Source organism: Stylophora pistillata, chromosome 3 (genome assembly GCF_964205215.1).
Source record: "Stylophora pistillata chromosome 3, jaStyPist1.2, whole genome shotgun sequence".
Taxonomy (NCBI): Eukaryota; Metazoa; Cnidaria; class Anthozoa; order Scleractinia; family Pocilloporidae; genus Stylophora; species Stylophora pistillata.
Genome location: NC_142521.1, coordinates 38,612,067 through 38,630,252, shown reverse-complemented (window position 1 = coordinate 38,630,252; position 18,186 = coordinate 38,612,067). Strand labels below are relative to the sequence as shown.

The window sequence follows — 18,186 nt, the reverse complement described above, 5'->3', positions numbered from 1 at the left end:
ACTAATCCGCTGTCTACTTATGGAGCCCGCGCTAATGGGAGGAAATCGCCGGTCCAGTAACCAGCGTGTTTAGGACTTAAATACATGTAGGACAGTTATTACATTTAAGCCTTCAAGACGTAGTCGAGTGTTTCTGCCCACTTCTGGAGATGTAATTTCTGAGGCTTGCTTCACTGAGATGACTGGAAATCGCCACGATGAGCTAGCCGCAGTGGACCTCAGTATGATCGCAGTCGCACTGACACCGTCATGATTTGTACGAATTTTAACAGTTCTGCCAGTTTGGTTATATTTTTCATCATTCCTGGTTTTTTCAGTTTTGTTTTTGAACATATACTATGCGAGTGTTAGGTGTGTTAGATTTTCATAACCGTGCGTAAGCTTACATTCTAAATGAAACTGAAAACCTTCAAAACACAGACTGTCTAATTCGTTTCCTCATTGAGGATTTTTGTCTCCACCTGCTTTATAATTATGTAAACTACGGCGCTTCGCATGTTTACGAACCTTTGTTTGGTTCTTTTTTTGCTAATTGGCGGATCGCTTGATCCGAAATTTCATTTTTAATTAAGGAATCGAAAAAAAGCTAGACATGTTAAAAATTGGGAGATGGCGAGAGAGCTTTGGTTTAGTTCCGTGCTTTATTTGTAGTCTGATAAAGCATGCTCTTTCAACCATGCAGTGACAGCACGCAATATTATACCCAAACTTTATTATAAATCAAGATGGTACATAACCGCTTGCAAATTGACGGGGTTGTAACAAGGCACTATGAGTATGTGCTTTATGACAAGTAGACAAATCAAATAGCACGGATGCTAGTCTATCGCACGAAATATGCTGGTGAGTTGTTATCAGGAATTTATACAAGGACAACAGTACATTAACGCAAGGTATATCTCACCTTCTAATCAACACTAAATGAATCTACTACTGACAATCTACACGATTAGGATCTAAACCCAATGAAATCATCGCGAATCAAGCCTACTAAAATTCTTAAACGGATGGCTACAGAACTAAGTAAAAACAGAAAACTTTCCGATTTCCCGTAAAGATTCTCTCAGATGTGACAATCATGAACTTTGAAATAGATTTCCATCCATATGTTTGAGAAAAGTGTTTTTTGACAGGTCGAAAGTAAGTTAATATTCATTCAGGACGATCCTACTACTATCATTTTCCTCTAAATGTACGCAAAAGACCTTATTTCAAATAAATGCAAAATCACATGAACATTCTGTGGGTTTACCCCCAGCCTGTGGGGACAAACCGAAGATAACTCAGCAGTTTTTTGGGTAACTCACTTGGATTTTTTTTACCATCGCTGCCACCAGGGTCGGTTTAAAAGTCTGAGTTGCTCTGTCAAATCAGCTAACTTGCTCTTTACACTCGCTAGTTCCCTTTTCCACCGTTCGTTGTCTTCCTTGGCATCATCGCGTTCCCTTTCTAAGCCGGTGATCTTGTCTTTCATCCCTGCCTTTTCCAAGTCGTGGATTTTAGTGTTGAGAATACTTTCTTTTGCTTGGAATTCTTCGAGTTTCTCTTGAAGCTCAATGGCTCTTTTGCGGTCTAACTCTTTTATCTGATAACAGATAGAGAATAGACTGTAGATAAGTACTGGCCTTAAAGGAAATAACAATTATGGGGAGATATTCAAAGGGTATAATGTCAATAGTTCTTTATGAAAATGAAGTGGTCTACTGCATTCTTTTGCGTTAGGAGTATCTTGAAGTAGATTGTCATCCGTTACTATAATATGATAATAATAATAATAATATTATTATTATTATAATAATTATTATTAGCCGTTACTCCAGCCAAATCTCAAGAATAGTGAAAGAAATCATATCTTCTAGGATGCCTTCCGTAAGTTCGCCATTTTTTTTCTTCGTAAATGAGTTATTGCAGCAGTACTTATTGATTGTAATACGTCATATTTAGTTTTTGCCTCACCCGCGAGGTACTGGGTTCGTTTGAGTATTATGGTATATGCCATGTGCTCGATTTCGTTTATGTCACGTTTCCGGCTAGCCTTCAGATTTTTCAAACCGAGCTAAACCAGATTTTAAGAGTCAGATCATCTAGCCAAGTGATACGAGCCAGATGATACGATTCACATTGTACAGATTGAAACACATAAAACGGGTTTTTTAAAACAGATCAAATCGAACATTCACTCTACACTGTTCAAGCTTATATTAAAAGTTTTCAAATGTTTGAGGATTGTTTATTCTTGATTGCTCAAAGTAGATATACCTTGATACAATATTAAACAATTTGTCCAAAAATGATATAAGTGCAGAATCATTCTTTAGTAACCCTTTGAGGAAATGTAGGACACCACTTTTTATTGTAAAACAGCGTGGGCTTTTCACAAATATACTATCATAGACAAACTTTATATTTAAGTAAGTTTAACTCTCAAAGTTGTTTACCTTATCTTCTTGAATTTTCATCTCTTGTTTCAAATAATCATTCTGCTTCTACATTCGAAAAAGAACAAAAATTATACAAGAGAGCCAGCTAAGGTTCAATGCTGTTCGATGGGATGATATTCACGTTATGTGGAGAGGAAGTTGGCTGTCTATAAAAGAGGAGAACACCACTCAGCTTATCTTATTCCTGGAAGTTTGTTATAACGCTTTAGAAATGTAATAGGTATAGATACTTACCCGGAGATCCTCTTTCTCTTTTTCCGCCTTAGTGTTTTGGAGACGTATGAGAAGCAGAGTTTCATTGTAGTCTTTCAGTGTCTTCAGGACGTCCTTGTATCGTTCCCTCTCGATTTGAAATTGCTACCGAAAAATGAATAGGTTGATCAAGAAGAAATAGTAATTATAACTAAATAGATTGAGAGGTGAATAAGTTGCTTTCTAATATAAGACTATTGGAATAGCGCGACGCAAGAACTATTTCTATTAATGGTATAATGCGCTTTACTGTCACTTACCTGGTGAAATTCATGTAACACTTTAGCACGGACATCTTTGGAACCCACAGCTTGAGACTTATATTCCAATTCAAGAACTGCACATCCATCATCAATATCCTTAAAAGACACATTTGTTCCTTCCGGTCCACTTACTCGTTGAAGGACTGGATCTAAGTGCTTTTTCCTCAGCCTTTTAACGAGCTTTTCACAAGATTCTCTGGTCTTTTTATCATTCTCGTTTTTCCATTCACCAAGCTTTTGGAATCGTAGTTTCTAAAGAAACAAAGGATATTTAGAACGCACCTTAATTCAGGAACTTTTCATGAAAATATGTTTAATTCGTATATAGGCAAATGAATAAATAGAAAGGAAGACAGATACGAAAACATCTCTATAGAAAGACAGAGGTAAGTAGATTTAGAGATAGAAAATAAAATAGGCAAACAGTGTAGGTCCTATCGTAGAACCCAAGCCTCAGCTGGGAGAGGCAAGCACTGTGGTATATGAGTGTTATAAAGAGAAAATCAAAGGCTCTGTGAGCCAACTCGTGAATTGGATGAGCCAATGCAATTTGTGTGGTCAGTAGAAATGGGTGTTTGATTTCCATACTAGGGTATGAATCGTTAGACTGGCAATTGAGCATTATGAGGAATATGATGTGAAACTAAATTAGGCCTCAAAGAGAGAAAATATGGCCAGATTAGGATTTAGCGCAAGACAATCACTGTTCTAGATTTTACTGTAAAGGTTTGTGGGATGAAAGTTCAAAAGGGTGCTGTTTTGTTTATCATAAAACTATTGTTCCAATATTGAGCTCAGTATTAACTTGCGATGCAAGCATAAGGATAGGCATGTAAAAGCTTATGCGCTGGATGTAACGCACGGACAGAAGGATAAGCATAATATGCATATGATTATCAAAACCTTCTTTTTATGCTTATTTCCTTCTTTTTATGCTTATACTGTCTAGTTAAGACTTGGTTTGCATAAGCGTAAGGATTAACATAAGCGAAAGACTTTCAGGCAATCAGCAAGCACTATACTTCTCATACCAACCATGTCCCTATTTAACATAACATCGACTGAACGCTTATGCTCATGTTTATGTTGCAGCTGTGCGCATGCACCTGCGCATTAGCTTGTTATGTTAATGCCAATGCTTGTGTTGCAACTGAGTACTGCGCTTGAAGCCTGTCTCGCACTTCTGAGATACTTATTAGCACGAGGATGAAAACAAGTACAAAGATGTTCACACCACTCTAAAGTTTATTTTTTTCGGAATTCTTATTGTAAGTCAGTGGATACTCAAAACAAGAACTTCTTTCCTTATTTTGAGAGTCAATTCCTTGAAATGTAAGGATTAAGATTTCTGCTTTTAAAAATTTTATACTCTCCATTGAAAGTTCCTCAGTTTAAGAATACCACCATTAAAAATAAGATTTACATTCCTTGTTTTAAGAATTATGACTTTCAATTCTCATTTTAAGGGTATGTCTACTATTGAATAAATATCTCAAATCCTTGCTTTTAACAAGTATTCATTCTATGTAGAAAGGTTCTTCTTCCAACTAGATTTATGATAAATGCGTGCCAAAATTTCAGATATATCTGTGGAATTGTGCCTGTCAAATTCCCAAGGAAAAATAACTATAAATATAATTTGAAAAACTTTTTTACATTAATTCTTCTTTCAACACATTCAATATCTGTGATTCATGAAACAAGACAACAGTTTTGAGTGTTCCTAGTTTACCCTAAATGTAAAGCATTATAACATAACCAAAGTAAAGCGCGCGCTCTGATTGGTCAATTTAGCGTCCCCCATTTTCCCATGGGTGTACGCTGCTGACGTGAGCAAATGCAAAGACTATTTTTCCGCGCGCGCTTGTTTTTTTCTGGTCACGTAAGATTTGTTAAACAAAAGGGAACTCTTTAGCTACAATGTGTTAATGTTATGTTATAAAACAAATGGTAAACACCTCAGCGTACACTATTGAGTTATGAATGCACTTGGGAGGTTTGCTAAGCACTCAAGAAGCTAGAGTCACTCTCGGCTATCGCCTCGAGCGACTCTTACGCTTCTTTCGTGCTTAGCAACCTCCCGCGTGCATCCATAACTCAATAGTGTACGCTGTGGTGTTTACCATTTGTTAATTAGGAATATCCTTGTTGCATGTAATTTGCAAAAATTTTTAATTTCAAATGACAATCAAAGTGGTTGTCAAAATTAATCATAAATTTATAACTTCCAGAAGAACAAGCATGGAATATAAACGGCTACCATTTGTAATTTTTTACTTACAATCATGTGATTGTTGTACGAAAAATTACCGAACCAGAGTAAAGAATCTCACACTAAATATAAACCACTAGTTGACAGAATTATAGTCATACACCAGCTAGGATAATCATCCTTGTAAAGGGATTGTTGTTGTCACTGTCAACTTATTATTGTTTTAATCTACAATATGATTCAAAAGAAAAGTTGCTGTATCAATTTTTTGAAGAACGTGTCCTAGATGTAAACCCTCTATGACAAACATTTAGGTACAGGCAAATCTGTAACAATATTTTTGACAAAGAGAAAGAGTAATCTTCAGTAGGATTCAAAGGATTGGCTACTATACCTATTCCTTGATGAATTTATGTTTGTCACGAAGCCGCTATATAGTTTATTTTAGTATTGGTAAATCTGCATGAAGACCTTTATTGAATAGTTAAAATTTCAGGGTAGTTACTAAAGCAAGGAATTACCTGGAAAGAGCTGGAATGATCCAGAATGAGCTGGAATGACCAAGAATGACCAAGAATGACCAAGAATGTCCAAGAATGACTCAAGAATGATCCATAAAAAATGATTTTCGATTGAATTTGTCTCCATATACCTGATTTTAACTTGCTAAACAAAGTCTTTACGTCCTGCTGCCATTTTCTCACTCAGTTGGAAAAGGCTGATGGGATAGTAGCCACAGGAAGCCCGATACAATATTTCACGATGGCGGCCGAGTTGAATCCTAATGGGAAATCGTGACGTGGAATGGAAGACAACACGTTTCACTACTAAATCATTAGGTCAAAAACAGAACAATATGGCTCACAGTGTGGCGCAGTTATTATGTGATGTTACTGAGTTCATAATTTAAGTAAGTAGTCTACAAAATATATATACTAGTTAATAATCCTACCTCCTAGGGGCGAGAAATCAAACTCTTCCGCCATGATGCTGGAGATTTTGCGGGAAATATCCTATCCCCTGATGCATTGTATTCTGCCCCATGAGGTCATTTGCATTATAAATATTTTATCAGGCTTCCTGTGGCTAATATCCCATCAGCCTTTTCCAACTGAGTGAGAAAATGGCGGAAAAATATAAAGAGTTTGTCTAGCAAGTTAAAATCAAGTATATGGAGATTCAATCCAAAATCATTTCTATGGATCATTCTCGGGTAATTCTTGGTCATTCTTGGTCATTCCAGCTCATTCCAGCTCTTTTCAGGTAATTCCTTGTTTTAGTATATACCAAAATCTCAGCATATTAAATTAACATTTAGTTGTGCCATTTCTTGAAGAATTGGTGTTAGGTATAAAGCCATGTCACTTTGCTGTACATTTGATCTACATCAAATGAAGTGAGCTGTAACTTAAGTCTTGCTTCAAGATAAAACTTGCTGCTGTGCAGGTATCTTAAGTTCAAAATAATGTAAAACATTTTAAAGAAAGCACAATTTGGCTTTATTATGTCAGATTAAAAGTTGTTGTTGAGTTTGTAGTATGGCCTGGCTAATCTGTGTTACATGCACAAAATATTGATAGAAAGAACCACTTCCTGGAGTTAAGATCTTTGTCTCAAGGACATGTATTGTTTAACAATCTTTGAGGAGTAAGTGCTCCCTTTTGAGATCTTTACTTACTCATTGTGAAAAAAACAGGTCTTACTAGGAGAAACTTCAGTCACCTTAAAGCAAGGACTCTGCTATCAGTTTTAGGCAGTATTTGTCACTCACTGTCAGTGCACATTCCTTGTTTTGAGAACTGATAATTACACTTATTTTGAGTGATATCAATCCCCATCTTTAGAACTTCCTGTTCCTCACTCCAGGACGCATTTTTAAGAAAGAAATCCTTAATTCAAGGTATCTGGAAACATACAAACTTAACAGTGCATTAATAACATACGCATACACAGTGCGAGTTACACCATTGAAGAAACAGCGTATCGATTGATTGAACTTATGCTTGAGCTTCTTTCAATGCAGTTCCCACTTGTGAACCACTTTCCAACGTCGATACAGCTCCAGGAATACCAAATAAACCTCAAGCAAGTCACTTTACGAGCAGTTGGCCGTGAACGATACCTCAATATCGGACTATCGGCGAGCAGCGACTCGAGTGGTTTGAGCCCGCGGTTGAAATTACCAAAAGATCAGCATTTTAAATGTAAAATTTATAATTATATAAAGTTTCATGACAATTTTTCAAGAAGCTTCGGTCGCCTTACGGTAAGAAGCAGGCGGTAGATGACGATCGCAGGGTAGCGACGACGTAACTGGTTCAAATCCGCCGTACGCGAGTAAATTCTGCGTTTTGCTTAACTTCCTTTCTTTGCTTTCTTTCTTTTCTTTTTTGGACACAATAATCATTTTCCTGGATATATACATTTAAAAATAGAAGTATTGACGCCATAAATGAAATATACGCTGTAAGAGATAAAAGTGTATTCGGAGATTGGGCAAACTTTAATTAATTCACAAATGAAAAACGTATGCTTTTTTAATCTTTCAAGATTATCATCGGCTTCTTTTTCACCCCAACAGTATTCTTAGCAACAGAGGTCGCCATTTCGTTTGTTTATCACTCGCAAAAACTATCAAATGCGTTCAAAAGCCTGAATTAAAAAAAACATTTACAGGAATCGACCAATCGAGCGAGCGAGCGCCATTCATCACTCCATACCTACAACTCGCTCTTGCGCATGCGCACAGTTCACGAGTTAAAAAGGAAGTCCCCTGCCCCGTTCCTGGACGTTCGAATTTGCTGGTTTGATACTACTTTATGAACTACGTGAAGAGAACTGTTTGATAAGCTAGGCCATAAACTACATTTAGATGCCTAAAATGTCCTACAAATTTCTAGGATCAGCGATGTCAGAAGCTTCGTGTAAGCAAATAGATTAGGAAAGATGTTCTTCGTTTTGTCAGAAAAAAGGTCTTGACGAAATGCAGAATATCGTCTTTGCTAGTCGAAGAGAGATCTAAAATTTTTCAGTCTTTCTTTTTTCACGAAGCTGATGTTCTTGAATACATGATTTAGTGGTTGGTATTTGCAAACTTCTCTTCGCGATGACTTTTTGAGGTGAAAGTAGTATGTAGAGTTCACATAGTTACCTTTAATGACATGATTTTGATCATAAAATTTGTATATAATGAAATTAATCGAATAACTAGTACGTCACTTTTTGGCTTTGGTCGGCCCGGAGGGCCTCAAGACCTTGGGCACAGTTTTGATGAATACCTCCCGTTAAAGAGCATATTTTCCTAACGTAAAATGTAAAGATAATTAACAGGAAAATGCAGGAAAGATGGAAATACACCTCATGATTTAATAAATTAAAGATGTCTGAACGATCACTCACGATACCTTAAACTACGTGTTTCTAAGAGAAAGGCAAACCAAAAAGAATTTACTCGTGCTCTCACCGTTAACTCTTCCAAATACGGCTTGGTGTGGTCAATGGAAATGCCATGGGTTTCTTGTTCGAACGTGGCCATCATCTCGTGCGTTGCGGAATCATTTCCCCTCAAGATTTCTTCATCATCACAAGGGAGCTTAGATAGTTCTTCCTTCGCCTTTTTTTCATAAGCCGTGATTGCTTTTTTTTTGGCCCCCTCGCACTTTATGTTCACAAACGTTTCCCAAGCTGTTTGCACGTTCGGAACGTTATGAGGATCGTTGATAGCTTCGACGTAAAGCGTTGTTAAGGCTGCTAGACCTGGTTAGGGAAATAAAGAAGAAGAAAAAAAGAAAGTAAAAGAAAAGGTGAAATAACTGAATAGGGAAACTGCTTTTTGTTCGCTAACTAGAGTTAGTGATTTAAACTCCAATTTTTCCTTGCGTATTCAAAAGACCTCACCTTTGCCACTAATTACATCTTCAACCTATAGGAGACATAAGAATCAATGTTCGATTTTCTTAATAGCTGGATAAGATTTAAATACCTTCCCCAGTGACGTACTCTCCCTCCTTGCAGCTCCTCTTTGGACCCATGATGGACCTTAGTAATTCTTCAAATTGCTTTACCCCAGTGAAGAACTGGGGATTCATTTTATCCATATTTCCCTTGACGTCTTTCATAAGCTCCTTATCGTAAGTCGGTATTGGTAAACTAAAAACATCAAAGCCCGAAAAATAGTGCAGAATACTTTCCGCAACACGATGGTTTTGATCATTTTTCGTTGCCTCCTCACCTTTGAAAACCTAAAAAGTTTGAAAATATATTAATGATGAGGATGAAACCATGTTGTTTGTCAAAGTAAATTTTAAAATAAATAGATTGAATAATTATAATCAGGACGTTAGTCATCCAAGTACATAGAGAAATCGACAAGAGCTTAAAATAACTATTGCCGTCGTATTAAAATAAATGCGGATAAACTTGGTAAAAACAGGCTTTTTGTTTAACGGTTTAAAAATGACAGTAAATGGCTATTTAGGAACAGTGGCGAAAACAGCATGAAAATATACGGGATTATTTAAAATTTCCAATTCTCATACGAGCAGGAAATCTAACCATCGGGGGAGACTTTCGATGTTCTTATCGGTGGCTTTGCAATTTATCTGTCAAGTTAGCTGACCAGAATTTTACCGATACGCATTACATCGTGGGCCATTGCGGGAGATCCATTTTGAAAAACGGAAGTTCCCCGTATAGGTTTTTAGGTTGGTATCTTGGGAGTCTTCAGACCAAAACTCAAGGCAATCCTTGAAGTTTACATACCCTATCAATTCGTTCAAAAAAGGCACGTTTGCATAAAATTCATAATGACTTCCGCTCAGGTTATCAAAACGTCAGTCACAACTACCGAGACCAGTCTTCTTAGGATTACACTTACGCGGACGATCACTGTAGTTTCTGTTTTCTAAACGCATGATACAAAGAGTAGATTCAAGTTTCTCGATTGAGCTATTCAACGGCATCTACAAATAACATTAGCTTTTCTTTACAAGTAGATCCATTTCGCTTCTCCTTCGGTAGGGGCTCTCATGGTAGAGTAACACGAAAATGATTTGAAAACCCTTACCCTTGTCAAGAAATATTCCTTGATGTTCTTGCAGTCGTTCGGTAACTCATTCATGTTGTCTCTCAGGAGCCAAATAAAATGTGGGAAAGTTTGATGGAAGGCGTCTTCATTTCTGATTGGGCGCTTGGTTCCAATATCTGATCTAGCCTGAATTTGCTGCGACAGTCTTGCTATGTAGCTAATAACTTATTAAGGGCTGTAGAGGCTCAATTTCTTAATTTACTAAAACTGAATTCGAACCGACTAACGAAAGGTTCGTCCAGAAATATTGTTGCTATTTTTTGCAATTGAAGATGAGAGCTGATCTCACAATTATGGAAATTACTTACACTGTGAGCAGTAATGAAAATAAAGCCTAAAAAAATTTCGGGCTTGTGGGGGAGTTGAACCCATGACCTCTGCGACACTAGTGCTCAGTTGGCAGGCTTTATTTTCACAGCTGCTTAAGAATTGTTTATAACTACGAGGATCAATGTTATCTTCATTTGCTAATCCAGAGTTTAAATATATGATATTGATTTGTTGACTGTCATTCAAGGATACTCCAGTTCATTTAGTTCATTTCTTTTAGGAACTCCCTTGGAATTGTAAATCAACACAGATGCCATTAAAACTGTCAAAATGAAGATTTGATTATCAGTTTGTTCTTTTGCTCCTGTGAAATTAGTTCCTTCTGTGTCCAGCAAGACAACCTTTACATCACGACCACTAGGATCCTTAGAAAGACAGAAAAAAAAAATTCTCATTAGTTTTTATGTTGAAAAGGGAATTTTTAGTAGAATATTAGATCATTAAAATTCATTCTCGGTATTTAAATAATTTTGACATTTAAGAGCGAATGTTACCAATGATCAAACATTTGGTGGCAACAGCTAAAAAATCAATTTCGCCCATATTTCAAAGTGAAGTAGGTCTCAATGGGAAATAAACCACTGGATACTTCGTTTGGCTGGATATCGATTTATTTTCGAGAAAATCGATATCAACTGAATTCCGCCAAAATGTGGCTCATGAGGCTCAAAATTTCGGACGCATCTCGGAGCGTCGCGTCACAAAATGAAAACACCTGGATTGATAAAAAGTACCAAATCTTGAAAAACAACATCAAAACATATGTTGATTGCAATTTGAGCAATTCTTGACCATTTATTTACACAATCTAATTGAATCTATCCGACCCACTTCCAACTAGATTAAAAATAGGTTAAAATTAGCCCGCGATTTAACTATGTGCTATACAAAATAATTAACCGAAAATCTGGGTTTCGGAAGGCGGAAGGTAGTTCTTTTGGATCTCCGAAGGATTTTTTTGGGGAAATGATTCGGGGCGATTTAATCAAATTTTAAAGTTGGATAAAATGCGCCGATTCGACGGTGTCTTCAATTAGTCGAAAATGTACACATACTCACGCAAACTCAGTTTTTTCGCATTTTACGTTCAATCTACTGCTTATTTAACATAATATGCTCTTACCTTCCATGTTTCTGAGGATTGCAGTCCTAAAATTGTTGCATCTTCCTCACTATAGCGATATTACTCGGAAGGATAGTCAACACCTCCGAATAATGATTGTTCACAAAGCGTATCTCGGGTTTTTGATTTGAAGTTTCTCTATTCCCGATTTCGTTGAAAAAGAGGCTGTAATTACTTCACGTAAGAAATCTTTGCTTAAATTCTAGTGGTTAATCAAACCAACTGTAAGCGGAACTTTGCTGGTTCAGAAACGAGTTTCTCATGGGCGGAACAACGCTAATTAATTCAAAATGACATCTACTGAAATCGACAACTTCGCAAAAACAAAACATTGTCCTGTGAAACACGTGGCTTTAGGAACTTAGGTCTTGTTTTAAATATATGAAACAGGAGTAAAAAAAATCATCTAACCTCTTACGTGATTTTAAAAATGTATCAGAATCAAATGTATCATGGTATTTTTTAAATCATTGTTTTAGGTGGATAAAGCTCATATTAGGTCAAAAAGAGCGAAAGATCTGCAAATGGCATAGCCCATCACTTCAGATGCGCCGTTAGAGAAAAATGCAGTGTTGGAATACTTGTTTATTTCAAAGAAGCTGTATTAGAGTTAAAACTGGGAAACCGCAACCTTTACTGAAAATTTTGTACTAGCCAACGTTTAACAGATTTATATTTGCATTACTTCTTTCCAGAGCCTACTATGCCTTGTTAAGTTACTCGTGCCGCTAGCAAGACTACGACCCAAGTAGTGCGTTCTCATATTCACTTTCATCTAATACTGACAGCGGTCCAAAAGCGTATCTCGAAACTCAAGAAAAGCCTCGAGTATTCACTGCACCAGCTGATATAGCAGACTCGAGTGCGGGTCGGTATGCATAAGGGCTTAAAGTAAAATACATGTTCGCCGAGCGTTAATTAATTGTACCGATACTGTATATTTACCTTCGGAAATTAGAATGGCTAAATCTGTCGACACTTTTAAAAAACTCTTAAAGACGCATTTTTTTAGTAAGGATTTTTATTCTTAGTTAGCTTAGCTTTTAATATTTTATACTACACCTGATGTAACTGGCATCTATTACAAAGCATTGTTGTAATGATGTAATTAGTATTTATTCCATGCATTGTTGTAATGCGCAGTTGATCATCCCGTCATGGAAACGGCGCAATATAAATCCACAATTTTGATTTGAATTTTGATATTTGAAATAGTGGCTTTGAAAGAATCAACCCAACTAGTAAGTTATTTGGTACTCTTGTCGAAGAAGCTGGCGAAGTAAGAAGTCATTTATTCCCCTCAAATACAGTCGGGTTCAAAACTATCAATGAATTAAATGGGGATATATAATAATAATAATAATAATAATATAATAATAATAATAATGATAATAATGATAATGATAATAATACAGCATTTGTAGCGCGCAAATTCCATCTGGATATGCTCAAATGCGCATTACAACATATCACTATTTAAATAATTTAAAACTAAGAGAACAATAATAAAAAGGTTAGGATCACAATATACAGAATAATTAACATATAAAATAAAATAAAGTAATTAATATTAGGCAGGCTATCAAAACGCAGCAATGTGAAATAAATGTGTCTTAAGTTTAGACTTAAAGCCAGCAAAAGTGTAGATGATGCATAAATATAGTTTACGTCATAGAAAGTGCGGCTTACGGGGTTTTATTCACAATTTGTTTGTGTCAAAAAACCCGAACGAGTGAGGTACGAGCGAGTGGGGGCTTTTGCAACAAACAACGAGTGAATAAAACCCCGTACAAAGCACTTTCTATGTCGTGAGGTGTTTATTGCACATAACACGAGAGTTTTCATTGAAATAATTTTCTGAACGCAAATTGAAACAAAAACTCACTAACAATGCAAATTTAATGGCAATGGAAAATATCGCAGTACATGTACGTCCAGGGACTAAAGTGCTGAACGGAGAACTGCACTTACAAAAGTTTTTTTTTTTTTAATCTAAGTATCAATAAAGCAATTCGAGCAAAGGCCAAAGTTTGCGAGCGCTTTTAAATTGAGAATACGAGCATGCGAGCAGTTGCAAAAATTTTGCGAGCACGGTCGAGCAAGCGAGCGCCCGTGTAATTCTTTAGAGCAATTCGATTGGTTATACTTCGACGCGTGAAAGAGCTGTCCGCCATTCTGATTGGCTGTATAGGCTTTTTTCACATGTGAAAATAAAGCGTATACTTTTCTACAAATGAGCTGTATGTAATAAAATTCTCGTGTTATGTGTAATAAAGACACATTATAGGCCAGTTGTCTGATCAGAACAGAATTTTCACGCCCATTGTGTAGAGCTAACATCTACATTTTGTATATGATGCACGATCCTCGCAGTAGATAGCGCTATTTAAGTAATAGCGAAAATCAGACCTGAAAAAATCAGGCCTGTACGGGATTCGAACCACTGACCTCTGCGATACTAATGCAGCGCTCTACCAATTGAGCTAACAAGCCAACTGTTAGCTCAATTGGTAGAGCGCTACACTGGTATCGCAGAGGTCAGTGGTTCGAATCCCGTACAGGCCTGATTTTTTCAGGTCTGATTTTCGCTATTACTTAAATAGCGCTATCTACTGCGAGGATCGTGCATCATAAGTATCTAATACCGCAGAACAAAATATATGAACTTCATATATTTCATTGTATCTACATTTTGCTTGCAATAAAAAAGTAAACAAACCCATGTTGTGCTTAATCTGTCCTTCCAAGTTGATTAAATATAAGAAGTAAATGACTTCTTCTTATAGACGGCCCAAACAACAATTCCCTGTTTAGCTATAGCGGATCAGCAAGGTACGTCAGTAATCCTTTAGATTTGCTGACAGGGGGCGGGTCTTTTCGCAGGCAGGGAGTTCAAGGTTTGCATTAGATATTTAATCCATACTTTAACAACCACAATTTTCAACCAATTGTTGCAAATATCTCTATGGGGCTGCTTCCGCTCGCTGGTTATTGGAGAAACGTCTAGTTCTAGCGCTGTACAGATCTCCTGTAGCTTCCCAACGGAATACTTTGACAAATTGGACTGCCACGCGATTTCACAAATGCTGCATTTGTCATACCATGATAAATGACCATGATAAAATACCATGATACATTTTAATTATGATACATTTAATCGCGAAATGTTTCGTATATTTAAGACAAGACCTAAGTTCCTGAAGTCACGTGTTTCACAGTACAATGTTCTGTTTTTGCGAAGTTGTCGATTTCAGTAGATCTCATTTTGAATTAATTAAGGTTGTTGCGCCCATGAGAAACACGTTTCTGAACCAGCAAAGTTCCGCTTACATTTGGTTCTTGGTTCGGTTAAAGACTAAAATTTAAGCAAACATCTATTACGTGAGGTAATTACAGCTTCTTTTTCAACGAAATCGAGAATAGAGAAACTTCAAATCAAACTGAAACCCCGAGATACGCTTTGTGAACAATCATTATTCGGAGGTGTTGACTATCCTTCCGAGTAATATCGCTATAGTGAGGAAGATGCAACAATTTCAGGACTGCAATCCTCAGAAACATGGGAGGTGTGAGCATATTATGTTAAATAAGCAGTAGATTGAACGTAAAATGCGAAAAAACTGAGTTTGCGTGAGTATGTGTACATTTTCGACTAATTGAAGACACCGCGAATCGGCGCATTTTATCCAACTTTAAAATTTGATTAAATCGCCCCGAATCATTTCCCCAAAAAAATCCTTCGGAGATCCAAAAGAACTACCTTCCGCCTTCCGAAACCCAGATTTTCGGTTAACTATTTTGTATAGCACATAATTAAATCACGGGATACTTTTGACCTATTTTTAATCTAGTTGGAAGTAGGTCGGATAGATTCAATTAGATTGTGTAAATAAATGGTCAAGAATTGCTCGAATTGCAATAACATATGTTTTGATGTTGTTTTTTAAGATCTGGTACTTTTTATCAATCCAGGTGTTTTCATTTTGTGACGCGACGCTCCGAGATGCGTCCGAAATTTTGAGCCTCAAAAGCCACATTTTGGCGGAATTCAGTTGATATCGATTTTCTCGAAAGTAAATCGATATTCAGCCAAACAAAGTATGCAGCGGTTTGTTTCACTTTTAGGCCAACCTAACTTGAGAATATGAGCCGAATCGACTTTTTAGCTGTTGCCACCATATTTTGAAAATGTTTGATTTTTGTGCACATTTGCTCTTAATATTATTCAAATAACTTAAAAGGTTTGAAAACATAATTTGAATTTTGGGCAACTGATTTCATTATCTGTGCTCATGTGGATTATACATCTGATTGATCACTTTCGTCTGTTTCATCAATATTTGTGAAGCCACTTCTCAAAGAGTATCATTTACGCTTGATCGAACGAAGAATCCTGGAAAGTGCACCTTGGCACATTCCTAGGAACTTTTTTCCACAACTACACGCTTGGCATCATTTGTATGGCGATAATGAATTGTATAAACAGTGCACCAGATCCGTTAATCACTTGTTTCTTTGGTTTGGGGGAAAGGCAAAATAAGCAAAAATTTGTGGTTTTCCCGGGGTACCTCATATCTCTAAGGAATTCAATATTTTAGCCTGTTATGTTTGCACATTTGTTAAATCGTAATATCCAGCATCTTTACTAGGTATGAGCCAAATCGGCGATTTGAGCATTACCACCCTCTGCTTGGTTTTTTCTAGTGGACACTCACTTCTCTACATCTTCAAATTTTAAACTCAGTTAATATGAATTTTCATATAAAACCAACTATTTATGGAAGTTTCACCTCTAATTGCAGGGTTTGAATAATTATCAGTCATTAAGAGACTCAGTTTTGAACAAGAAAGAATTTTAAGGCGTCTTGTAATACATACACTCTCACAAAGTCCACGACTACATTTCTGTACCTTAATTGTATGGGGTAAAATCCAAATCCAGATCCCCATCGTCTCAGGATCCATTTTAAATCCCACCGGAAAAATTTGTGACTGGCCAAATGCTTCACTTAGAATGAAGGATTTACCATCCCTGCATGGGCCAACTATTGACACAACACTGACAGGCTCTACAAAGGGACAAAAGTGTACAAAAACAATCTATGCTTCTTGTAAAAGATAGAATAATTAATAAGGACAAGTAGAAGAAGAAGGAGAAGAAGAAGAAGAAGAAGAAGAAGAAGAAGGAGAAGAAGAAGAAGAAGAAGAAGAAGAAGGAGAAGGAGAAGAAGAAGAAGAAGAAGAAGAAGGAGAAGAAGAAGAAGAAGAAGAAGAAGAAAATGAGAGAAGAGAAGAAATAGAACATTAAGTACTGAGAAAGGAATGGAAAAGGAAATGACGTTCGAAAAAAGAAGAATTTGAAAGAAAAATGAGTAAGAATATAAGGATTTCGATAACGGTACGCATAAGAGAGAGTTGTGTCTGGCAAGTAGTAACAAGAGAGAGATAAAAATCAAGAGGCTGTTGAGAGTGTTGCTAGATAAGTTGAGGTGGTTTGAATAAGGCTTACCTTTGATTTTTCTCAACTGCTCAACTGCTTCATCAACAATGTACAATTTATCACGCACTTCTCCAGTTTCATGCAGCAAACCCGTTTTTGGATCATACTCCAAGTTGTTAGGGAGGCACAGTGGCATGGCTTTGCGTTTTTGCTGACGCTAGTCGACCAAAAGAAAAAAAAAACCACCAAATGAAAAGGAACATGACATATTTGCCGTTCATATAGAGTGTACTTAACGTTCTTTGGGTATGTTCCTTAAGCATACTGAGGAGAAGCAAGCAGAAAGACTTCAAAATTGTGAATTGTGACGTAAACGTCATTTCATTCTAACTCATTATACTTACATTCATGATGCCTTCAAGAGGTAAATGTCTATTTGTGAGCAATCAACGCTGAACTGTAAATAATATGAACAAATTAAAAGTAGCCGGCAAATGGAATAGAAACAATAACAGTCTAATGCAAATCTAATTGCATCATCCTTCATTGGCACTTTGTCATAAAAATTCTAACTAATGATAATAATAATGATAATTGCTTTAGTGTGATCGTGCTGCACTGAAATGACCGTTACATATCATAAGAATCATTGAATGAGATATATAATTTGTACTATAATTTAGCTCGAAGCCCTAGCCTAATCGCGAATTTATAATACTGAACTTCTACTTGCGTGCCCTTTGCCTCTTCTCCCATGCGCCAGAGGGAGGGCTTTGTCGTAAAACGGAAAAAAATTGCATGAAATCAGGTTTTTGTTGAGCAGATCGCAATGATACCTTACTAGCACTGCGTAAATTTCTAAAATCCTTTACCTAGTACGCTGTTGTGAGGTCAGTGTTTGACGTTTCTGACATCTAGTCAAGTGTTTGAACGTCTTGGTCCAGGCTATAAGGACTTACTGACTTTTAGAGCCATGAGGCACAAAATGTATTAATTAAAAGACAAAACTGGCAATCACGCAATAAATATATGTTACCCA

General features: G+C 36.6%; 1 protein-coding gene across 1 annotated transcript; it reads right to left on the bottom strand.

Annotated features, from left to right (window-relative positions):
* Positions 1-692: 692 nt before the first annotated feature.
* Positions 693-17,605, bottom strand: LOC111346181 (guanylate-binding protein 6). The gene is made up of 11 exons (XM_022953486.2): positions 17,552-17,605; positions 17,217-17,364; positions 16,619-16,776; positions 10,777-10,949; positions 10,234-10,411; positions 9,151-9,409; positions 8,632-8,924; positions 2,954-3,208; positions 2,676-2,798; positions 2,439-2,486; positions 693-1,585 (listed from the first exon to the last, which is right to left on the bottom strand). The coding sequence occupies exons 1-11, from the start codon at positions 17,555-17,557 to the stop codon at positions 1,319-1,321; spliced, it is 1,908 nt and encodes a 635-aa protein (XP_022809221.2). The 5' UTR covers positions 17,558-17,605; the 3' UTR covers positions 693-1,318.
* Between the last annotated feature and the right edge of the window lie 581 nt (positions 17,606-18,186).